Source organism: Perna viridis, chromosome 2 (assembly GCF_037379345.1).
Source record: "Perna viridis isolate PV_CMFRI_1.1 ecotype Kerala chromosome 2, ASM3737934v1, whole genome shotgun sequence".
Taxonomy (NCBI): domain Eukaryota; kingdom Metazoa; phylum Mollusca; class Bivalvia; order Mytilida; family Mytilidae; genus Perna; species Perna viridis.
In genome coordinates, this window is record NC_142446.1 from 63,017,980 (window position 1) to 63,044,767 (window position 26,788).

The following is a 26,788-nucleotide window of genomic DNA, read 5'->3' on the forward strand; positions in this document are numbered from 1 at the left end:
TATGGTTTACTGTAGAATAAACATGCATATATAAAACTTTGGAGTTTGCAACGAGTAGTACACTTTTATCTAAACTGTGTGATAGTTATTATGTGCATGCCCAATGTTTTCGAGAAACATTTTTTGTTTTACCCAAACCCTGTATTTCAGAAATAATTGTCACGCATGTTCTTCGACTAACCGGAACCGGAACATAAAAGAAAAGGATTTAAGATTTGAAATTCCTATGTATTATCCAATCAGAAAGGTTTTAGCGCATTTTATATAGCAGGGAAAAACGAAAATAAATAGTAAAATAAGGACTTTTGAATGACTTAGATACAAACATACACTCATAGTAAGTTTAACGGTGAAATGACAAATGTATGAAAATGACATCAGAGACATCAAAGGGTAAAGGAAAATGGATTATCTTTATTAAGTATATAATATAAAATCATATTTCAGTGGCTTCTATAAATAAGACTATATACATTTGAGTAAATGGCATTTACATAGCCCAAAGCTATTATATTGGGACATCATTCTTGAATACGGTCAAATATATATATATATATATGAAATAATGGAACTGACAAACGTTGCTAACAGAAAAAAAACCAAATAATACCGTATTATGATTGACATACTGTTCTTCAGGGAAAATGAACATCAGTTTGCATTCTTAGTTCAAAAGATTTATGGCCAAAGGGGCTTATAAGTTTTTTCCAAATTTTTTTTTAATCCCACCACCATTTTTGCGCCTGTCACAAGAGATGAATTTCTGGCCTCTGTATGTTTTGATTCGTTTTAGCTGTCAGTTTACTTAATATTACTGAAGAGTATATAGAGGCAACTTTTCGCTGTACCTGTGTATAATGTTGTTTTGAGTCAGCAACAGCCTGCCCAATGGCTTGAGGGATTCCTGGTCCTTCATTGAAACCCCAATTATGAGTGCAAAGAGTTGTGAATTTCATATCCGGCCGAGTCGTACGAAATACTTTTGATAAGACACTGCTTCTCCTCCACGCAAATCAAATCCTGAATACATAAGAGATTGAGTGACGACTTTTGATTCAGAATCATGTTTTGCAGACGGAGGGATCCACCTACTTCCTTGTGAATGATTCCTTCTGCGAACTGGTGCCGAAGCAGAAAAGCAGAGTACTTTTTTGTCACGAAGTGCATGAAATATCTGCCTCAATAAAACCATGTTTCAATGTCACGGTCATGTTCCTCATACATTTGCCTTACGGTCTATTATCTAAATAATAATAGGATAAAAAATTGGAAAGAGTGAATAACCAAAATATTATCACGAGTGCCGAAAAATGCCTAGATTTAAAGAGTTTTCGGAACTTGTTTTTTACGAGTGATCATATTTTGATTATTCACGATAACCATTTTATTATACTATTTATCATATAGATTTCATCCATTATTTATTGCTATTTTCAACATGAATTTAAATTCTATGAACGGTGTATTGATATTCGTGTGACTTTTTGGCGGGAGAAACCCCGAGAGTGAAAATACCGAATGTATTTTACAGTGTGAAATATCGAAATCCATTACAATAGGAAAATTCGGTAAATCACAGCTATCTATATAATGATAATGCATAGTTCTACATATAACACGATTATAGAAGAACATTAACATAAATTCAGAACATCATATAAGCTCAATGGCATGTGTTAACTCTAGCCTAAGATGCTGTGGGCTGACACGACTGTTTGATCAAATACTTCCATAAGTTGCGTTATTTGTTCTGAAGAGAAAATAATGTACTTAAAAATGATGTTGCCAAATACAGCTGATTTGTTTCATGGCATGCTCTGTCATAATGTCTACGAGTATTATCAAAAATGATTCACTAAATTTTTAAAAAAATCAGTTTTAATATGTGAAAAAAGTTGAAATAGTTTAGAGATAAATTTGAACAATGTTCCGTTCAAGGACTGATTTTGTCCTCCTTTTTGGACACTGCAATTGGAATACATTTTAACTATGCCTTCTGCAATGTAGTTTTATAACATTATATTTCCTATAGCAAGAACTTTTGTAAATAAATTGTCCTTAAATTGTCTGTAATTAAAGAATCTGTAGACTTTAGCTTCAACTTATAGTGGCTTCATAGTGATATGTCAGAGCGATGGTTACTCAATCAACGGCTTCTTGTGGTTGCTGCTCAGTTTATTATAGCCATCTTATCGAATTATTATTGAAGAGCTCCGAGTCGAAAAACAAATTTAATTAACTAATACAAAGACGGTCTATTTAGTGGAAAGCTATAATGTCGAGTTATTTCGATTCAATCAAACATTCCAGAAGCATGGGTGAATCTGGCTTGTCTACAATGTGTCGATACTGTTAATGTTGCTAAGATGAGACTTTATGATCTGTTTCTTATGGACAGCTGGATATATAGGAATATTGTGTGAGTTAGTGCTTGTCGTGTAGGAGACAATTCCCCTAATTACTCTCAAAGGATTCAGTAGCATTGTAATACTTTTGTGTTACTGGGATTTAGGCCTGTAGTTGATCATATCAAAAGACTATCGATAATTCTGTTGTATTTGTTTACGGAAGTGATGAAGATTTGTTTAGCAGAACAAAAACGCAATGGAACTTTCACAAGTAGAATATAATGTATTTCTAATTATTATGGCAATTTTCATTAGATGTGATACTGGGGAAGTTTTAAGTAACACTTTTGAAGATAAGGAAGTTCGAACTAACAAGGGTATCCTGAGAGGAAAAATTGTAGAATTTCCGAAGGACTCCTCCCTCAAATCTGCCCATCGATATTTCGGAATATCTTACGCTCTAGGGTCTTTCCGATACATGCCACCATCAGAAATTGTAATTTATCTGAAACAAGAAGGCAAGGATATTATGTCAGTGTCATGTCCTCAGAAAAATATCAGAGATGAAATGATAAACGGATCATCAATACCCAAACGGACACGGATAAGCCTTTGGAGAATAATTGAATTTACAGAGAGAAAAAACGAATCTTGTTTATATTTGAATGTGTATGTTCCAAACAATGGTAAGTTGCAACTACGTTTCAATGATTTTACCTTTCTTTAAACTACTAACTATGTGTGATGCATCACTTTCCGTTTCTTTGTTCTGTGTTACATGATGGTGTGCTCACTGATGTTTAATGTTTGTATGCTACTAAAGATAAATGGTAGTATAAAACGTACCAACTGTTTAAAAAGTATAGTTTTATACATTACTTCGTGTCCATAGCATTAAATTGTTAAACTCGAATAGACTACTAGTATATGAAATAAATCTTCGATTCTGAATCTTTGCCACTGGGTAAAGGTTTATGCTGGTGAAAGCAAACTATAGCAGGCATTGTTATTTAATCATATCATATCAATACAGTTATCAACGAATTCGAGACGAAATGAGTTGCTTGTTTGTTTTGTTTTTCGTGTTGCCTCCCTGACTGCTGTTTACCTTTATTGGTATGGCTAGAATAATCTTCAGGGAAAACATTTATAGTCATTTTTATTCTTTACCAACAATGCATTAAAATGATTGGTCTGTGTGAGTTTAACTTATTATTGTCGCTGCTTTCTAAACATTTTCATAGCTAAATAAGTAAATGTGTAACCACATACCAATGTGCGGAATCACTAAGGACAATTTAACCCACGAATCAAGGACAACAATTGGTTAAAGATACTTAACAACTTCAGTTATTTCAAGCAGTCAATTTTAGAATAAACCACTACCCATAAGATATGCATTCACGGTGGGGAAAGTAGTGATTTATTGATTAAGTGTGGTTTACTGTTACATGGCATACATCTCATGCATTTTAGCACGGACGAGAAGGTTTGGTCAAATGGACTGACTTTGCTTGTAAATGTGTGATACGCTGAGCCATATTTCTATTGCAACTCAAGCAGTAGAAATATCCCGTAGGTAGTCATCTTAACCCACTCAGTGACATTACTAATATCCGAGCCAGCCAGTCGCCACTCTATCTCCGTTATGTCATGCCCTTCGTGGTAAAGTTTTGAGTGCCGGTTTTTGATATGACTTAGCCGGATGTTGAACCAATGACTTCCCACGCTCAAGGAAAGCAAGTTCATAAAATCACCGGTACGGTTGGAGAAGTAATGATAACGTTTTTTAAAATGATATGAAAACACACTAACTTTTCGAATGTCAAACAAAAGGAACCTGACTTAAATTGATATGTTCACAGTGAAAAATGTCATCCTTTGTATTGTGCTTCATGTACGTGATCAGTTTGCCGGTATGTACAATCTCCAATTGTACAGGTCTTAATTATCGTTCTTTTTTTTCTCGCTGTTAAACAAAAATAAAGCATGTTTTGTACATATGCAAAAACAAGCCTTCCAGTTTAGCCCCAAAGGTTCAAGTTGTTTATTTTAAATCGTTATACTGCTTTGCAGTTCGTTATCTTTCTCAGTTCTATATTCGTTAGTTGTATCAACTATTTATCATATGTTTACCGTCATAAAAAACTTGAAGTGTGTCGTGAATACTAAAAGGTTGTTATACGAAAAAAATACACGCCAGACTAGACCTTCAGCTGAATCACAAAGTAGTTCAGATCTCCAATATGAGAATTTATAACATACTAAAAGGATTCTGACAAGTAAATATCCATTGGTATATTATCAGGAGGTATTTTAAGTCGATTTGTGAAAATACATTTTTGTAAGTCTTGATATGACCAAATAAAATGCATTACATGACATTATAGTGATTAGATTAGTCGGTTGTCGACGTTTTTACATGTTAATGATAGTGACCATTTACAATGCGCTGGCTATTGTTGTAGTCTGAGTGTTTTACATAATATAGATATCTAGATAAACTTTTTTACGTTGACATATAGCAGAAACAAAAGTATACTTTACAGTGGTATAAACGTGCCTTAATAATATTTTGTTTTTTATTTTGAAACAAAACGTTTAGATAAATTATACCTGTTTATTTTTCGGTAAATAATCAATGGAACAAAATAAACGAAACATTTCTCTCTCGTTCTTTAATAATCTACATTATACTGAGGTTACACCTTTGTACTATAGGTGTAAGATTGAAAACTAGCTCAATAGAAGTAATAAAAAGTAGCAATAACCACAATTGGAATACATCGACCCATAGAGAGAAAGCTGACCTATTATATACAGCCTCGGATATATGGAAAGGTGTACTGAGCGTACACTCCAAAATTGGAACTTTTTTTTTTATTACATGGAACTTTTTCTCAAATTCTACCATAAGCAATTATCTTTCATCGCCTGGCCTTTATATTCTACTTATACCTCTCTACCTGAAATTCTGGATTGGCATAGCCATGCAGATAGTCGTAGATATATTTCTTGAATATCGTTCAATCTCGAACACGCAATACGCCAGCACTGTTCCTTGAATTTGTTTTTCCTGAAATAAATCTTTCGATAGTACGTTGTAAATCCTCGTATATTAACTAATCAATATACCTATTTAGGGTTAAAAAAAATACTTTCGTTTAGGTTTATGTCTTCGATTCTGCTCTTGGATAATATTGACATTTAAATCACTGCATACACAATCAACTTTTGCACGATCATGTACCATTATCATTCAAAACTCTTGATACTAGATTTATTTCACCATTATTTAATACCCAGTTGTGTTCCTGTGATTTTAAAATTCCATGCATTGTTACAAAAAAGGTTTCATAATGTTTCTTTATGATTGTTCCTACATACCTTCCTGCCAAGTAGTTTTGTAAGACTTGATATGACCAAATAAAATGCATCACATAACATTACAGTGATTAGATTCGTCGGTTGTTGACGTTCTTTAGATGTTGATGACAGTGACCATTTGCATTGCGCTGACAGTTGCTGTGATCTAATTGTTTAACGTAATATAAATGTTTATATAAGATATTTTACGTTTACATATAGCAGGAACTCAATTATACATTATGGTAATATAAAAGTAAATACTCATGGAACGAAACCTTTCTCAGTTATATTCCTGTACTTTTAATACTTCATGCACAGTTACGGTAAATGCTTCATAATTTCATTTTCTGATTTCTCTTTTCTACCTACTTGCCAACCTCTCTATGTAGTTACTTAGTAAAATTATATGTACTTACGTCTCAACCAACAACATTCCTATGATGTTTGTCCTCGCGGGACGGGGCACATAGCCATTTCAAGTCGCTGCTACTGAACTATGTATCTGCAATGCGCTGTTTTAATCCTGGGTTAGTCCTATGTCTTTCCGTTCTTATTTGATGGTTTATCTTAACCAAAGTGCACACTGCAATTTTTTAAAGTAAATAGAACTACACACTTTACATGGTCAAAGTTTACAACAATTTTATTTGTAAACTTTACAAAAGGGATAGGACACAAGTTTTACCAACTTATGAAGTCTTCTCCCAACAACAATATACAATTCATAAATTAGAACATTGAGGGCATGCATTAAATCATTATGAATATTAAAAAAAGACAATATGGTCAAAACTTAGTATAAAGATTTCGTACGCTGAGACATGATATCGAATTTTAAAGAGTCACTTAAGGTTTACCAAAACCAAGATCTAAGACACATATATACACATACAAAAGTGTTAACACGTCAATGAATCATGAACGAAAACCTTTTGAATCGCGTGTCGACGACATATACCTCTCGATAAATGTCTTCTTTTCACCCGAAATATATATGAAAATATGGTTTTAGGTGTACATTCTTTAAGATAATTTGAGACTTTTTTTACAAAAAATGCACAGGCAATGCAAATACATATTTCATAGCAAAATATATGTTAACTTCCATCTTGATCCCTCCTTGAAGTCCTACCAATGGTTGAAAGTAGAACATATTTCGATATGTACATGTATTTCTGTCATAGACAATACACTTACACTCCGTAGACACAAACAAAATCATTTATTTCACCTTAAATGTATTCCCCCATAGCACCAAGATTTCGGGTACCTCAGCAAGATGCCGTAAAAACATTACACAGATCTTCTGTAATAAAAATATATTTCCTTCCTTGTGTATTTTATAGAAAATTCTAAAATTACCAAAACAATGCATTTGCGTAAAAATACATTTTCGAATTTTGCACTATTCAGACATCACAACTACTTTGTCTGTCTGTGACTTTAGAATATATAAACTAAACAATGTAAACGTAGCTTTTAAAATTAAGTTGTAAAGATTGCATGATTCAGTTTGTTCTAGCGAATGAATACTAACAGGAATTGCTTTTTGGCAATGGTAACCTTATTTTGATAGTCTAAACCTACATATCTTTTTCATTAATAGAAATCACATATGAAATGACTTGAATTGGGTTCGGTTGTACTATTTATTGAATGGTCTTAGGTTATTTAGAATTATTGAATTTTAAATTCCGTCTTAAATATGGTATATCTAAAGGCAATTAAACTCAACTTTGGTAGCTAATCCTGCCATCCCAAAATATTATAGAATTGCCAATAGATGGCTAAACTATTAGAGAGTAGATTACGATTGAAATCGCAGATATAACACCACAATGGTCTTAAAATTACACAAACCACTGAAAATGAAAGATTAACAAATCAAGATGACAAGCAAGAAAATTAGTTTCTAACAAATTCTTGATATTTGGTACAATCATTTTTGTTAGGTTTGTTATTTTTTGAAGGAAACTATTACACATCACGAAATCAAATTCATGTCTTTATGGCATAATTGCGATTAGTTTAATATCATTTTGCTCTCATTTTGACATTTGACGTCGGGAATTGACGAAGCAGATTTATAAAGTGATGTGAGTGATGTTATAATAGATTGAGGGAACTCCAAACAATAGCGGATAGCAATTTGTATAGTTGTTAAAAAATCTTAGGCTGCTTCCAATAATCTAGAATTTTAAACTCCATTTCTCACAAACTTGATTTAATATATAACATTGAGGGCAACCATTAGAAACGTGCGTACATTTCAAAGAACAAAAAAATATCCCCCCCCAAAAAAAAAATCAAATGGAGCTCACAAGCAACATAAATGAATTAGAACGAGGAAACAGTTAAGTTGCACCCTAGCTAATAATCATGCAAAATGTGATACATGGTTGAAAAGCCTACATATTTTTATTTTTGATATTTTGTTTGCAATGTTATAGTAAACAAAAACTAACATGCGGCTTTTCATATGACCCGTGTCTTAGGACATAAACATTATATAGAATATACTGTAGAATTCAAAAGTAAGGGAGATAACTCTGACATTAAAATATTATTTGACTATCAAAATTTATTCGAACGGAAAGCGTTAAACTTACTTAACATCTATTTAAATGACTCTCTTGGATTGATTTTGAAAAAAAAAGACGGAATTTAATGACCAGAGTCCACAAAGTGTGCCATAAGTTTTCGTTTTTGATCGATAATTTTCCTTTTATTTGTTGCTTAAAAGAGCTTTTGTTTAATAAGGTGTTGTACCATATTTAACCTCTAATAGATTAGCCTTTGTGTTATTTCTACCCAAAATTAAATTTACCATCAAAAGTTCTACAAGTGCATGCATATATTATTGAATGACATAATGTGTTCATATCCACAACATTGTCAAAATTTTCTCGCTTTATTCCTGACAGGGCGTGCCGAAAACAACCCATCGAAAGAAGTACGCTTTTAAAACTTTCACCAGGTACTACTTGCCATCAAAGTTTTCAGTTTTCAACATTTTTGTTGGTGTTATCAACGTTCAAGTAATCAAGTGGTCTAGTGCGCTGGATTTTGTGCAGACAGTGTAGCCACAGATGTCACAGCAATACGAGTTCGAGTCCCGCGGAGGGAATGACCAAATATATACATATGTTTTCTTCCCTGTATCAACTTGATCCGATGGGGCAGTGTAGCGAATAGAGCCATCACATTCTGAGACGTTATATATATAATATATGACGACTCTATTCGCTACACTGCTCCATCGGATCAAACTGATACAGGGAAGATAATGTAAACGTATAGAAAGATCTGAAAAATTCCCAACGATGTTAGAAGTGTCAAATGTCAATATATATATTGATTAATCTACAAAGTTACGGATTCAAATTATTACTTTCGAAGCCTCAATATAAAATTTTGGATGGAGAAATCTATTTAGCTTTGGAGGGGGGTGGGGGGGTGGAGTCCAATGCTTCAATGATAGGGTTGCCGCTTGCATTCCGTAACCCAGCCTTATTCATATATTTTGCTTTTGAAAGATGTAGACCTGTTCATATATTCTGTTAGTAAAAAAAAGATAATTCACACCGTGAAATAAATTCGGTAATTTCACTCTCCCGCAAAAACTTCACAACACGAATATTGATCCGCCGTTCACAAAATATAAAATTTGTACTGAAAATAGCAATGAACAATGGGGGAAATCTATATAATAAATAGGACAATCAATTGGTTATCTTAAATAACCAAAATATGATCAGTCGTGCCAAGAACGCAATAAGATTTAACTCATACGCGGAACAAGTTCGGCACTCATGATCATATTTTGGTTATTCATTCTTTCCAATTAACTATCTTTTTTAACTTTATTGATTTATCTTAAAATTATGTTTGCTTTCCCCCACCTTTTCACATAATTGCAAGCTGAAAAATGGTAATAATTCCAGCAGCACGTCATATTACGTCGTATATAGGAATTCCCCACCCTTCCCGCCCCCCTCCCCCCCCCCCCCCCGAGATGTAACACATTTACAAACGGGTTTTGATTTGCAAGGGCAGTTATAGATCATGTTTTCACAGATGAATGTTATATTTAACGTAACAAACAATTTTGAAACATAATTTTGATTCGCAGATAAATGCTATTTTTTCGTTTTATAAAGGTTCAATAATGATTGCACTGAGTTAAAGCCTACAGATGTGTACTGAATAAAACATTTAACCTGAAGCATAATATTGATTTCGTTTCATGGCCATGTACTTTTGATATTAAGTTAAACGAACATCTGTTTGTATGGTTTTCTTGATAGTTTTTTTATGGTTTCTAATTTGCTTCCAGGTCTTTGAAATCCTTTAAACGGACACTTCTTGTAAATTGTTTATTCGTTGTTTTTATTACTAATTTACTTATTTATTTTCAAAAAATTCAAATTTAAAAAAAGTGAAATTACAAAGACGAGGCTGACTGAAGAATATTTATACCTACGACAAAACAAGAATGAAAATTACGTTACATTTACAATGCAGTGTGAAATCATGACATAATACCTTAAATTGCATAATTGCTACCGGGTTATTAACGGATTTAACTCACTTGCAATATGTCGGGTGCCGCTGGTGGAGCAGGACATGCTAACCTTTCCGGAGAACCTGGTGTCACAACTAGTTTTTTTTTGGTGGTTCATATTGGTAGTTCTAATTTTTTTTGTGTATGACGTCTTATTTCCCTTATATTCAGTCGGTCATTAATTATTATATTTTACCGATCCATGTAAATTGCATAAGAAGAGATGGTGCGAGGTGTAGAAAAAAGTCACCGCACAAACCAAACTATGCTTCTTCAATCCACAATTGCTATTTTTACGCAATTTAGTCCTTTTTGAATACAGGCTTTGTTTTGGAGAAAGGTACATATTCAGCCCTAACACATCTTTTATCAAACAAGTCAAGAACGAATACTCTTGCAAAGTGACAATTTCATACACCATCTAAATAATTTTATCTCATAAATGTGTAACGGGAGAGCATGATTTGCCCTACAAAATTTCACGTCCGCCAGCGAGGAATTTACCCATTTCAACAAGCCAATTAACTTGCAGTAACAATCTACCTGTTTCAACCGCCGCCCTGTCACAAAATCACACAATCGGATGACCTGCTACGATTTTTTATGTGTTCTGTATCTGTTAAATTCGTTGGTTTGAGACGTAAATGCATCATCTCCTGATTTTATAAAAACCGATTCGTTCCTGTTTATTGTTATGAAGGTCTTTTGGTAATTTACTTTTATAAAGAAATCACTGACTGACCAATTGCGCTTGCAAAAAATTATAAATTTTAGTCGAATTCTGTAGAGATCTTTTCTCTGCTACGAAGCCAAGAAGACATAATCCATGAGATATAACAATAAGTAATGTGATATAAAAATAGGGTCTTAAAGGTCTTAAACACTTCCGGGAAAGTCAACTTCCGCAGTAAGTTGATTACAGGCCTGTTATCAAATTTTGCAATTGTATTTATTTAACACATCGATCTGAACTTTCCTTTCACAGTTTACAATTGCTTGATTAGACTTAAATGTGGCTGTTTTGACATTTAATATTCCTTCTAATGGGTAAATAAGCACCTTACTGTCGAATTAGGGCAATTCCTTGATGAAATTTCTTAATTAAACATGAGAGAGAAAATCTTAATTAAACTTGATGAGTTGTATAAATGGGTTAGAGATAATCTTGTGTTTTTTTATAAAGTTGTTGTATAAGAGTACATGTTGTGTATGTAACAGTAAACAAACCGTTAGTTTTTTGCATTAAATTTTCGTGAGTATCGCAGGGACATACATTGCGCGACAATAAACGTTTCGAATATGCTTTTTGTCTTACGATATAAAACAGACAAAACAAAACAAGCAATATTGCATTAATAAACCAATGTTGAAAATATGAGACTATGAGTTTGATTCGATCATTTAACTTAACGTGCACGACTATATTTACTGTGCATGAAATAGATAGAATTTTTATGTAAGTTTGTTTTCTAACGCCCACCGGCTATAATGGGCATTATATAAGCAACAAAGAATGACCATTCGACACTACGTGATTTTGATGTCTTATTTGATGAGAGCAGTGGAACAAATAGACTCTGGATGTATTATTCCTTTACATTTCATTTACAGTTTGTTGTTGTTCATATTTCGGTTTCTGCTTTGACATAGTTTAGTGGAAATCATTTTTTTTGTGCTTTTGTTTTTCTTTTGTGTTGGTTTGGTGTTTTTTGCGGTTTATTTTTATTATTATTTTGTGCGCATGCCATTCAGGGGTCAGTATATATACGATTGTAGTAGTAATGGTTTTTTTTGGCGAAATTCGTTGCTAACTTTTCCATCTTGACAAAGTTATAAAGTTTGATGGAAAAAGTGTTGTTTGATCAGTAATATTAAAATTAATCAAAGATTTCTTCCGACTATGTTTTGATACTTTATTCAATAATCAGATAAATATGATAAAGCAGCGTCTTTTTGAAGTTATACATACTATTTCAAACCATCTTATGATTATAGGTCTCCTGTCATTACGACAAACTTGAGTGTGTTCTTGTCTTGTGTTGGATAGACACATTTGCGTCATGTCTGTCAGGTCATAAATATGAAATTAATATAATACGGTAACCAATAATTCATTTTTATAAGCTAAAATTGAGTAGTTAATCAAGCCAATCTATTGGAATATAATCGGGCTAAGGTCGTTACTCTTTTGTTTCCTGTAAAGTCAACGACTTTTCATGAAGAGATGATTAACGATTTTAGAAATTGATTTAATTTTGTCTCAATTAATGTATAAATGTGTAATTAACTAAACTATTTCCAAGGAAAGCATTTTTTTCCATTTTTAAACGAGAAACTTGTCAAACTTGTCGAACGCCTGAATTGAATTTATCTGGAAACATATTCAAAATGAAAATAAGAGTTTTCTCTGTATATATGTGCATAAAATGTGTAAATACACGTTGAGTTGGATTAAATAGCCATGTCCGTCCGTGTAATCATTATTTAAACGTTAACAAATGAGAGTAGTTTAATGAGATCTGTGTTTCTCTACCCTACGTTTAACTAAGGGTTAGTGAAATTTTGAAAGAACTTGACCTATAAATAGGAGTTTTAGGAATGGTAAAAAGAAGATCAGGTGCGCAATTTATCTTTCGTCCTTTTGATTGGTTTAAAATATTAACATAAACCGTATAAAAAGGCAACTTTGACTCATCTTTCGTAAAAAAACGACGAGAATATATAAAGTATAAAAACATGATTTACTGACACCATTCGAGTATTAGGTTGTCGAGTATTTTGCCTAATCCTTAAAGATAGTGAATATAATATCAGTATACCGGTTTCAGATAGTGTTGTTAGTTCTATATTTATTTTTGTCCCACTCGCTAGGAGGAAGGGGACATAGAAAAACTATTGTCCGTGTGTCCGTCACAATTGACCTTGTGGACGCAACTTCTTAGAAACCGCTCAACGGCTTTTGTTCAAATTTAGAGAGATTGTTAGTCATCAGATGTTGTTGTTCCTATTGAGCCGCTGTTTTAATTCGATAAACTATACAAGGGCTATGTGTCTGTTTGCCATTTTTTGCTTTACTTTGTGTTCTTCCCATGATTTTTGTGATATTACATTTTTACGTCATCACTTAATTTAATGGAAAATCCCTACTGTATTATCTTAAAACGTTACTTAAAATGTAGAGTTATTGCGTTGCCTGTATTAGATCCATTGGGTATTTGCTTCTAACTTCAATTTAACCAAGTATGATGCCTATAACCTCAGCTAGATTAACTTTGAATAAACTTACCTAAACTTCATTCACAATCATTTTAAGTACGCTTATTTCAGAATGTCAATATTCCTTAAGGTTATCTAAACCCTATTACGGAACCCTTTATAGGTTTAGTCGCCCATTGGAGTAAATTAATCGTGTGTTTGTCTTTCGACATTGTAACAGTACAATTGACTTAAGGAGGTAGACCTAGGGTAATGGATATAACTCACGAAATCAGTGATATGTTTGCATCATATTCAATTTAACCAAAGCCTCTCAAGCTTTGGTTTGAAGCAGAATAAAATGAATCCAAGTTTTTTTAGATGCTTAATAAGATTACATACCTCCTTAAAAGAATACCTAGAATAGATTTACAGAACAACTGCGATTACAGATGTTTGTTGTTTACCCACAAAAATTTCGAGTAAACAAAAATTATAGTCTGTCGGTTTGTAAATATTTATCATTATAAGTCTGTGAATTAGAGCTTGATTTGTTTTTAACTCTTGGATTCGTGAACAAACAAGTATGTTGATAAACGATAAAAAGGTTAATGTCGTTAATTTAAAAAAGGAAAATGCTTTTAGATTGTTTTTCAATTTTATTTTTATACGAAGGTACCGGAGAATTCGCCTGTCAATAACATGCCATATACATTGCATTTACACAAAAAAATTCTAAGATTTTTTTGTTATTTTGCAGAGTTGGATGGAAATGATTAAGTTGAAATGGGAATATTCATGGAAAAAACTTTTCGATAATACAAAAACATTTTCAAATATATTCGCAATATTTTGCCTGTCCTATTTTTTTTAAAGAAGTCCCAGTTCAAGAAAATATTTGCTATAAATCTAATTTCTAATCTTGGATTTTCCTAGATTTATTCATAATCACTCTTTAATCACTCGACTCTAATCATATTAATCATTAAATCATAGCAAAAGCCATTCAAATTGTTTCGTTTAGGGTAAAGATTTGCTCTTAAGTAGCAGTCTTTATAAAAATCAGGCAGTTGGTATTCATTCATGTCGAAAAGGCACTTTTATTTCTTGTTCTGAAACAGTTCATGAACACATAATCAGAATTTTGTTTTCATTTCGTTTTTGCACCTTTGAGAGAGAAAAAAAATCATATATATTGTACACCTTACAAGAGTCATGGTTCTTGATGTGGTTTGATTTGTTTGATTTTAGTGGAAGATAAATGTACGAGTTTCTCAATAATACAGATCTGAATAGAGGAACAATTATCGTTATGTAATAAATTAGCTTATGATAAGACTGATAAGGCATCGTTTGTTCGTTTGGGTTTTCTACGCCATGAATCGCTTTACCATTGGCATTGCCTGAATTTTATATGGATTGATACTTAAGTTATGCAATTGAGATTTGACTCATCATTTTTCTGCAAAACTATTGAAGAGGTTTCAATCTGAAGTTATTACATAACTTCCGGGTTAACGTATTAAATATTATTTTGAGTTTGGCATAATAATCGAAGTTGTTATATGAATATTGTCAAAATAAGTTTTGAGCCTCAATAATCCATGATGGAGTGCCATTAGTCACGAATTGTCAACAGGATTATATCATTGTCTCCAAACATTTGTAAATTAGCCGGCCTGGACAAACTTAGAATTGTATTTCTAGAAACTTGCAAAAAAACTTTCTATAACATAGAATTATAGACACTGAGAGGTTAGAGCATCGAATAACCAATAGTTAGTTATCGTTTGATTACATATTGAAATTTGAACTTTAACTACAAATTTTTACTATAAATGATGTCTTTTATTATCATAAATTTTGTTCTAGTTTTACTGGATCCAGTCATTTTTTGAGTCTAGAGTTTTTTCTACAATTTCATATTTTGCTTTTTACAATTTTGTTTTGTTTTAGCCTTTTTCTGGTAATAACATAATGAATTTTATTTGGCTTCTCATGAAATCTCGCTTGAAAGACCATAAACTGAGAAATTACTTAACCCATCATGGTTAGCAATCTGCGAGTAGAATAGACCCTAGAAGGCAACTGTTATGGTCAGAAAGGTTTTTGTTGTTGGTCTTAACTACAAAAGCATTCATATATTAGAGAAGTGTGTAACTACAAATATTATATTGAATATGATGTATAATATATAAATTACGTTTTACTATAAGACGTACTGAATATTAAATATATATCTTCTGCACAAAGGTTTGTCCGCTATCTGAAAGCGTCTTTATGTCTGCCACTCTCAATATTTAATCTTGCCTCGTAATTAAAATTAGTACAGGATCCCTGCGGACTTGTAATGAGTAGCACTTGTACTTTTTAAAACGTTGTTTCACATCCTAATTTATCGTTCTGTTCAGTCACTTCATGTATGAGTTAACAATATTTATCTACATTTCTGTTCAGATGATCTTTCAGATGCCCTTTTCAGCCAGTCAGCCTCAGATGCCATGATGCCAAAATGGGACAACCCCAGGGATTCTAACAAGGTCATTTGAACAGAAAGTCCAATGCAGTGTTGTTAGTTAAATGACTGAATCTAACAAAAATAGGTCTAATTTTCATTTTATTGGTCAATGGATAAGTTTAGACTTTCCAGTTATTTTATCTACACAAAATTGTAGGGCATTCTTATAGTTTACGATGCAGTAGAAGGAATTTCTAAGGAGAATGTTTGCACACCAAACATATGATAAATCAAATTCATTCACATATTCCTGAAACATTATTACGTATATCTAGAATGATGAATACTTCTATATTAAATCGAGTAAATTGCAATTTAGTAAGCGTCACAGTTGCATTATAGTATTATTTGCGGAAGGTTTTCCATATTGGCTTAGATATTAGTCCGAGGCTATTTCTAGCCGAGGACCAAGAACTCAGCCAATATGAAGAACCTTACGCAATTATACCTTTATTAACTAGCAAGTCCAAAACGCTAGGCCAATATGGATTTTAACCCGTCCAATTTGACGTATTGGACGGGTAAAAACCGTATTGGACGGCTTAATCCCGTATTGGATGGTTCAATCCGTATTGGACGGCTATATCCCGTATTGGTGCACTTATGTATGTTTTCGTATCGTATTGGCAGTTTTGATCATATTTATGCCAATATTCGAACTTTAGTCAATAATTACTATTATGCAATGGTTGAAATATTTTCATTCCATGTAATAACATTTCCCTCATTTTAAGTTTTCAAGAAATAGCATTTTAACCGACATCAATGGGATACTCTACTAATATTTTCAAGAAATGATTTAATAATTGCTAAGTCTTATGGAAACATCATATAAAAAGAGAATAGGTTTTGAATATTCTTAACTTCTGTAGCTTCCTGTCGTAGTTTTCTTTGTGATATGGCATTTATAAATCACAAATGTTTATTCTGGACGTTTAATGCAAACTTGTGAGTATTAAATATGTTCCAAATCCCTTGATTGGGGGCATTTGTGCCGTCAGTAATCTGATTAAATGATAACACCCTAAGAATGATTGAACTATGCGATGTTCTATTATTTTGTAATTTAAATGTAAATTAAAGTCAAAAGATTTGATCCTAATGCAGCATGATGTTTTAATTAGAATCAAATACCTCTCCAGACAAGAATCGTGCAGAAATCAAAAAAGGGTGAATCATGCTGCGATGTATTGCTATAAGTAATGAACATATGGTCCCCATTGATTTGAGTCGTCGTTTCAAATGTTCTTTGATAGTCAGCAAGACCGTGTTGACCGATTTGGAATGTATCTCGACAATTTTGCCAACGACCCTCATTCGTCATATACACGGGCTTGATTTTCAACTAGGAGCACGACAAATATCTTACAATAAAAAGGATGCGCTTCTCAAATTCTACAGGGTAACCTGTGATTGACCCGGAATAAACCGGATCTCTGATTTTAGTTTCAATATTTGTTACATTTCGAATCGAACATATTTTTCAATTTTAATGAGGTTTGATTAAGGAAACTCTTACTACATCGCTGACATAAGAACTTGTGTTACATATAAAAATTCAGTCTCTACTAAATTTCCAAAACGGTCATTTAGTGATACATCATTACTTCCTATCAACGATCAGTGGCCAATACGAGGAACATGTCATTTCCATAATTGTAATAAACGAACTTACCGTATGTATTAAGACGTCTGTGTTTTATATAATTATAAGGTTCTTTGAGAATGAAAATTAAGAAAAGTGACTTATCTTTCTCTGCATGAGTTTTGAGAGAATCATCATTTATTGAAGAATGACGTTTAGTTCCGATGTTGAATCTTAGGCAGCTTTATTAAAATATGCCTTCTCAAATATTGTCAAATTACCATACGTTACGGCTTAACCAGTCAAACGAGTTCATCATTATTAGTAAAAGCTGTCTATCAGATCGAATCTTGAACAGAAACATGACGTTAATAAACCATCGTATAACCTATATGAAAATAGTAAAGAACTATTACAAAAAGTGTTAAACGGCAAAAATATACCATGATATGCCAAAATAAATAGAGATATATGGATATGTAGCAACATCCTCCAAATAAACTTCAATGCTATACTACTTTCCGACTTAACAAATAATTGTAACCATCTCGCTTAACAATATTCGGTATGCACAAATGAACGTCCAATCAGATATTGCTACTACCAAAAACAGTAGTCCCATGCATGGCAAAACGTATTTGTGTTATTCAATGAATACTGTAAACGGAATAAGTTATGTGGACAATTTCGTAGGATAAATAAATTTAAGCGTTAAGGAGGTAGACCGAGGGTTAGGGACATAACTCATGAAATCAGTGGTATGTTTGTATCAAATTCAATTTCACCAAAGCCTCTCAAGCTTTCATTTGAAGCAGAATAAAATGAATCCAAGTTAATTAGATGCTTACATAAGATTGATGTTAAATGCTGAATACAAACATTCCAATGATTATTAAGAGTTGTGTCCCTTACCCTAGATCTACCTCCTTAAATAGTGTGAAAAGTCCATTTCGCAGGGTACAATTCTTCGCGCATATCTGCTCACCGGGAAAGTGGTAAGAATTAGTAAACCACGAAAATAATACTTTTAAAGTATATTGTGTGTTTTCACCCATTCGTAAGGAAGTCATATTTGGTTAAGAAATTGTTCGTATCCTTCGGAATATTTCTCCGCTTATAAAATGCGTTTTCATGATAACGTAATACAGATGATTTGTTGTTGATGATTTCCAGACGTTTGATTTATATTTGTGAAATAGGGGAAAACACTGTTTAGATTTAAGTATCCAGGAAAACAAAAAGGAAAAATAAAGTTAAAAAGCCCAATTTATCATGGTTTTTTTTTCATAAGAAGAAATACTAACTGTTTTATAAATAAATACGATATCTATAAAAACAATAGATAACTGTCATAATTAACTAAGAATATTCATTCATGCCAATGAACGTATGCACGCAAAGCGCGATAACTCTAACTCAATTTCTGACTTGACAAAATCATGCAGCTTGGTTATCATTATCAGCATTTTATGTATAGAGTAATTTATGCAGCAGCTAATTGACACAAACTTCACATGACATCGCTAGTATGTTTATTGAGTATTGACGATTTACTTGATTTCTAGTTACATTATAGACTTTGCATTTATATTATTGAAATACTCTATAAACTCATAGCCCCGTGCAGGTCCGGGTGTTAAAAGAATAGGCCTGCAGCAGCGCTAAGCTTGTCGTAAAAAGGCGACTTAATAGTGTTCAGAACCTTAGCCGGGGGCTAGGGTGCTCTTCCCACAGAGCAGACCCCATTGTCCTTGTGTCCCATCCCTTTTTCATTTCATCATCATTTCATGTTCATTTTATCATCAATTTCACGTTCATCGTCTGAAAATAGCTGAAATATTGCTGCTCGGACGTTAAACCCCAACAAACAAACAAACAAATAAAAATTCATATGTAAACCATTTGCCTTGTTTTTCCCTTGTGAAAATAAAAACAGAATATCCTTGAAGAATTTATTTGTTAATTACCGCCATTTTTACTTACTCGTAATACATTTATAGATATGATTTATAACAGAAGCAAAAAAAAAAGAAATTATAATATTTTAAGCTTAATTATTGAGAAAAAGTAATAAAAACATTAAGACATGCGTCCGTGTAAAATACTTTTTTAATCTATCTTATGTCTATGATGTTAAAAATTTTCTTTATTCTTAATCATATAGTAATACACGTACAAATTTATTAAAAAATCTGAGATGTGCGATTGGCATTCGGTATTATTATTTGATAGCCTAAACATCCTCAAATTTTCTTGAAACACCTACCGCACAGTCGAATCAGTTAAATGAAAATTAGAGAATGTACTACGATATTGTGAACAAACCTGTTTTATTGCTGACAATCGCCACACCGTAACAATCAACGAGTTCACGATGTCGACGTTAAATTATTTTGGGGTGACGAGAGAGCATTGCTTATTTTTAAGTCAAGCACGGTACTGTTTGGGTGGCTCTAGAATTACCTATGAGCTATACCATTCCATACACAGGTACTAAAGCCATGCAACTATCAGCAGATGGAAATTTTTAAGAGCTGTTTGTCCATTTTACTGCTTTTGAATTTGTTTCCAGCTTACCAATATCTTGTTCCTCGTTCTTATATTGGTATCAGTTTTTTACTTGTTTCAGTAGTTAAGTAGGACTCCAGCTAAGAATCATGCAAAATGTGATTCATGGTCGGAAAGCCTACATATTTTTTTATGTTTGATATTTCGTTTAAAATGCAATAGTAAGCAGAAATTAACATGTGGCTTTTCATATTAACATTGTTCTTAGGAGTTAAATTATATAGAATGTACTGTGGAATTTAAAACTAATTGAAATAACTCTGTAAATGATAATAAAATACCATAGATACAACTATTGGATTTTCAATGTGGATTATCTCCTAAGAGCAAACACATTGGAATGAATAATTATACATTTCATCATATAGACCTATATATCAACTTAAAACAAAAACTAAAAATGTGTAGCATTTTAGGGTGTATCATATATTACAAAACTCTGCATGATTCTTACAAAGAATTCTGCTTATAAACTTGTACGTGTACATGTACCTGTAATGTTTTTGGGTCAACTGCAGGCTTACAGTGGTTTGAGGGTAAACTCGTCGTTCATTTAAGTTCCATGGGTTGGACATACTTGACATTTTTCATTCTGCCAGGGTTGCTGTTTCACATATGTTGACATATTCACCATCATATCTAATTTTATTATATTGTAGTTCATTATTGTAGCACAACCTAAGGTAATCTATTATAATTTTTTTTTCGTGTCTAATTATCGCGAGAAAATAAGACTGTTATCTAAATTAAAAAATACATACAGGTTGTTTACTTCAAAATATCATACACATTTTGGGATTTTCTATTTAACATTTACAAGAGCTAAAGCTATACACTAGAAAAGAACAAAACGATGGAATGCACATTATTAAGTATTTTAGGTATTCCCTGGTAGAAAAACACAGCCATGTAAACCGTTGTTTGTTTCTATATATATCAACAATCTTCATCACTATGTGTCTGCTAATTGATATTTATCTTTTGTATCCGAATTTACAAATCTTTATATTGTTAAACAAAGAAATCGCTTTGTAATATTGTTTATGGTTAAGATAATTTTTATTGATTTTTCCAAACGCCTTCTGTCTTTGAATAAACAGAATAACGACCTCTTAACTATCTCATCAGCCATAACAAATTGGTTAGGCAGTAAAATGACATCCCGGAAAGCATTCATCATCAGCATCGAACAAACTGGCTTCGCGTTGTTGATTGCCTATAATTGCCAGTTTTTAACGGGACAGTCTTCAGAGCGTCCTGTGATTCATCGTCTTCATTGCAAATATGTAAGGACAGTCTTTACAGCTTCCTGTGGTTAACATAATGACCTTCAAAGTCTTCACATTACATTATATATACCACGTGGCAAGTTAACCGGCATTTAAGTCTTCCATATTCTCATACCTTCTTACCCGAGAAAAAAATATCTTCTTTTATATGTTAACATGCGATAAAGTGGATTGATTAATTTCACTGAATAATCTCACACTTTGTACGTTGGTAACAGGATACAGGTTTTACAGAAAGCCGTTATGATATTAAGTTTTTGAAGATGATTAATTTAGACAGGCTTTTTAGGAAAAATAACTAAAAATAAAAGATGGCTCCAACTTCAAAATGAAGAATACATTTTCATACCTTTCAATAAAAGCGATGTAGATCACACTTAAGAAACCTCTTTTAACTAAACTTTAATAACTTAACAGATGTACTTCTGTTCTGAAAATATCTTATTGTTTTTAGAATGCGCAAAATATTTTCTACGTGCAAACATAGGGAAATTGCAGGTTTGAAGTTTTCATTAACAAATCTAATAATGCAACGGCAATAAGTTATCAATCGTCTTTATTTTCTGCTGTACTGCACTTTGGAAAAGTGACGTCAACACCTGTATTTTGTTGTTTTATAAAAAGAAATTTCAACATTCATTTTAATTTTTTGTTACTACAAAAAGGGTTTTTTTTTTAACTATTTTTTTACTTTTATATCAAGCTTTGATTTAGACAATAGGTATTCAATCTCACTGTGATTTAATTGGATAGGCAATGTTTATTTTACTTTATGTATTTGTTTACTTTTGTCAATATCAGTAACGCCAGTTTATGTAATATAACAAACACGGACCTTGTGAACGAATCCACAAAGATTTCTTCTGTTTTTTTTTTCTAACGCCACTTACCCTCAGCCCAATTACGGAGTTTAATTTCATTTGTGTTCATTTTATCAGTGGTCATTGTCTGAGTGGTCTGGTAAATCTCAAATACCAAGACATTTTTCCAAAATAAACCATTAGCACTCGTGATTTTTGCTTCTGAGTGATCAAATCCAAGAAAGAAATTGTCAGCGTAATAAGTGAATGAATGAATATTGTCTGATGCCTTTGTTTAATTTTGTTACAATATTAGAAGGCACGTGTCTCGTAGATGAGACCTATTTATGTTGAAATAATTTATAATTTTGATAGAAAGTTTATTTCTCAGAACGGAACGTGTCAATGTATAAACACGCGTTTCAATCATTAAGGGGATATGGACAGCTACTATGTTACATGAGTTTTGTTTACAACATTGTCCTTATTGTTAACAATCACTTTGTAGTTTTTTTTTTATAATTAACATCAATGTACCATTGAATCCATTATCATTATCATTCATTTTCTCCTTAATGTTGCCTCCAAATACGTTTTGGTTTCGGCTTAAGTTTGCTAAAAAAACAATGCCGTTCCTGGGATATGTGTACGTTCAGGTTTTGTGTGTTGTATCTCAATTTCTGATTGTTTGTAATTTGTTCTTTTTTGTTGTTTCTGTCTTCAGTTTCTTTGCTAAGTCTTTGTTTCCTTAAAATAAGGCTTTGAATAAATTGAATAAAAGCTTGACCACAATGAATCAATAACTTGAACATATGATACGTGTTTGTTTATATATATTCTGCATGTAGGGATTGTGTTGCTTGTGATATTACCTGGTATGTTGCCTCATTTGAATTCCAATCATTTGTCATTTTAGTATTCCAACATTTTTAAAGTAGATCGGACGTTATTCTAATTGAATCACTTTTTGACTGAATGGCTTATTCAGTTGGAAAAGATTACGTTGGAAAAGAAACCTGATTCAAATAGCTTTCTATATAATAGGGGTTTAAGTTAAACATTCCTTGTTTCAACTTTACTGTTTTATGTCTCTGATCACAATTAATGGAAATTTTCAAGAAAGATTATGGAAAGCACCACTGAAAGTGAGATCACTGAAAAATACAGCGAAGTGAGATCAAGGATAACATCATCGGGAGTAAGATTTTAGGAAAACGTTGTTTGAATGAATTCAAAACTTCAATGGACAAACAAAATTGCATTACTAAACAGAAATGAGGCAATTGAGAGTTTCCTGATTGCTACTAATAAACGAAATAATGCTTTAGTCATGTCTGGTAATGTACAGAATATTTAAACAAAAACAATTCATTTGTCATCTTTTCATAGGTTGATATTTATTTCAATTACTCTCTTGTTGACAGACATGTTTTAAAACATAGTTAGATTTTAAAGATTGTTTAAACCTTTATGTTTACTGTATCTACATAAAATAATTATTATATATTTATTAATTTCATTCTGTTATTTTTTCTGAGTTGCTACTTTATCACATTTTCATCCACTAACGAAATAGAGACTTTTTCAATCCTTCATTTCAATATATTTTTACCGATATTGTTCTGAAGGCAATAGAAGGGATTTATCACTTCCAGCTTTAAAATCTAATAAGTAATTAGAAACACTCCCCCGTTTATAACTTTGGTGACATAACGGCAGATGATTTTAGAGACCGGAAACATATTTCTACTCTTATTTCAAAACAAAGTTCTTTTTTTAATAAAACATTAGCTTTTGGTAAACAAAACTCTTGCATTCTAGTAATGCAAATCTGATTAAGCCACTTAGTTCAAGCGAAAAAAATGGTAATAGCGTTATACATTAAACCATTCTTATTGACTTGAAATAGTATTCGTTAAAACAAGAAATCTCCAAACGAATCAGTATTTGATTTTTATCAATTCAAAATGAAAACATGAAAACAATAATTTTCAGAACGAGATATTTTTGTACCAGCTATTCTTCACAAATAGCTAATTCAATGATTGTTTACTGTTATCTATCTTTAAACCTTAATGCTGTTGAAAGGAATCTTATTAAGAGGTAAAAAGAGGTCAGTAATGAAATGTACAGAAATTAACTTAAAGTAAGTATGCAAGAAATTGCATTCGTGAAAGGGTAATTAGAGTATCTGTCTATTAATTACAGTTAGGAATAACTGTGTTTTTCCATATTTCGAGCTAACTTTTCCCACAAGACAGTGATACCATAGGAGACCCCAGTAGGTGAATCTGAGGGCAGAAAACATTCGTCCACTGCACACAGGTATTGGATATTGAACTACATCTTTTAGTATCAACAGTATTGCCTGATTCTTATGATTGTTAATACTTAATCATCACGCTCAATATAACAACAATTTGAATGTAACAGCCTAAGACAAATTGATCAATGTATATAACTGAAGGAGGCTAACTGGATTTGCTGTCTTGTTGCTTACTTATGTGATATTTTTTTTACAAGTTGCAACTTGTTGTGTTGCATTCTGCTTCATTAGTACATTATTGGAATCTATTTTGTAACCAAGTTACTTCGCCATGTATTATCAAAACCGGCACCGTGATTCTTAGTTGTTACTCTTAACATAGCCAGCAATAGAATTTTCTTGGGATAATTGTATCATATTGAGAAAGCTGTGATATGTATTTACCATGTTAAATCAAGTTACTCTGTATTTTTCGTTGTATACTGTCACTTCTATTTACTTCGCTGCAAATTATTTCTAGTGGATAGTGGATACTACATCGCGTCTTATTTGTCGTAAAGAATGCTATTACCAAAATGTAAACACGAAACAGACCAAAATCATTCGTTGTTGAATTCATTGTATAAAAGTGGCATTTTTAAGTTCGGAAGATATATTCAAAGAGGTAAACTCATTATGTCATTGACAATACTTGCTACAAGAAATGTTCGTACGTCTCAGTAATTTTGCATTCGAATACCGGATATGATTGTTTTTAAAACTATCTTAAATGCTGCGATGTTGCAAGCAATTTCCGCATTTCTTCCTTATTTCACGGATGTCTGCGACGAATGAGAATGTTAGTTGCTCACAATAGGTTTGATTAGGGCTTTCGATCAATGTATTGCTTTTATGCAGGACAGATGATCTCCTATAGTAAATGCAAAAGTCAAATATTGGCAGATTCATTACATTACTTTGAAAATCAGATCTTCTGTATGTCTTAAATAGTCTAACGATACAAAAGGTTACATGCTTTCGAGTGAAATATTCTACTGTAAATCTTATGCACAGCTTTGATGATGATAGAAGAAAAAGATTGTGTGAACTATTTAAGTGTAATTGTTTTCTGCTAATTGTGCATGATAATGACAAAATGCCTAAATCCACTGATATCACATTGCTTAAACATAGTTGAAAATGAACACTCTATGGATTCACACTACATGGTGGTTCTTTGGATTATTTTCCGGATGTTCTGCACCTGTGTTTATTAAGTCACACGGTACTACGGAAGTGAACACACCATACGGAAAAGTAACCGGTTTATTCGTTGAGTTCCCGCCGTATTCACGGTTAGCACCTGTTGAAGCATATTTTGGATTACAATTTGCCTCGATTCATAGCGCTAGAGGACTGTTAAGGTTTGCCGTACCGAACACGCCATCGGAACGCTGGAGTAATATAAAATACACAAATGAAACTTACGTACCTATATGCTCTCAACATAAACTTTCTGCAAAAGAGCTTCATGAAAAGTTTCCTGACGGCATAGTCACGAAAATGAAAAATATTTTCTTTTTTGTCGAGGATATGACAGAGGATTGCTTGCGTCTCAACATATTTGTCCCAACCACAGGTAAAACATAGTTTGTACAATAAGGATAGTAAATGATGCATTGCTTTATTACGTGATTTTATCATTTAAAGTTATAAGTCCTACTAGTATTTTGTTCGTCATGCATATAAGAACACCATCTGTAAAACGATACCTTTAGAAATTGAAGACTGATTATGGCATGCCCATGTGTGAATGTGTGAGAAATTGCTCCTATTTTATGGAATATTTGAGAAATTTCGACTTTTCAAGTCAATTGATAGATATATATATGATAATGCTCTCAGAGAGAGAGAGAGAGAGAGAGAGAGAGAGAGAGAGATTTTGGTTTTTAACAACATGGTAATCATTGTTGTCTTTGTTGACCGTCATAATGTTTAATATTTGCAATTATTCACAGGAATGGGGTAGGGGTTGACATCTTTTTTGGTCGCCAGATTCAAGTGCCGCTACTTACAAGTTGAACTTTTGTTTCGAGTCATATTTGAACTTTATACCATTTGCATAAAAAAGTCGCATATTCTACCAGTATAAATTGATACTTTAACACAACCCTTTTAGTGGCATTCCTTTTCTATATTACTCTTTTGTAATTTTCATCTTAATTGTAATACATTGAAAAAAGAACGAAAGGATTAGGTGAAATGAAACAAATCCACATGTGTATAACGTAAATCCAAAATAATACA

At 32.4% G+C, this 26,788-nt stretch overlaps 1 protein-coding gene across 5 annotated transcripts in view; it reads left to right on the top strand.

Moving 5' to 3' along the window:
* Positions 1-26,788, top strand: part of LOC148626403 (neuroligin-4, X-linked-like) — a 75,991-nt gene that overhangs the window by 30,752 nt on the left and 18,451 nt on the right. The window contains exon 1 of one of the 5 annotated variants that reach the window (XM_088570368.1): positions 2,145-3,034. The exons of 2 other annotated variants lie outside the window; for them this stretch is intronic. In XM_088570368.1, coding sequence (XP_088426494.1) covers positions 2,605-3,034 — 430 coding nt within the window. In that variant the 5' untranslated portion in view covers positions 2,145-2,604. Of the gene's footprint in view, positions 1-2,144; positions 3,035-24,538; positions 26,121-26,788 lie in introns of those variants that run through there. 2 more of the 5 variants (XM_088570366.1, XM_088570369.1) reach the window with 2 other exon arrangements.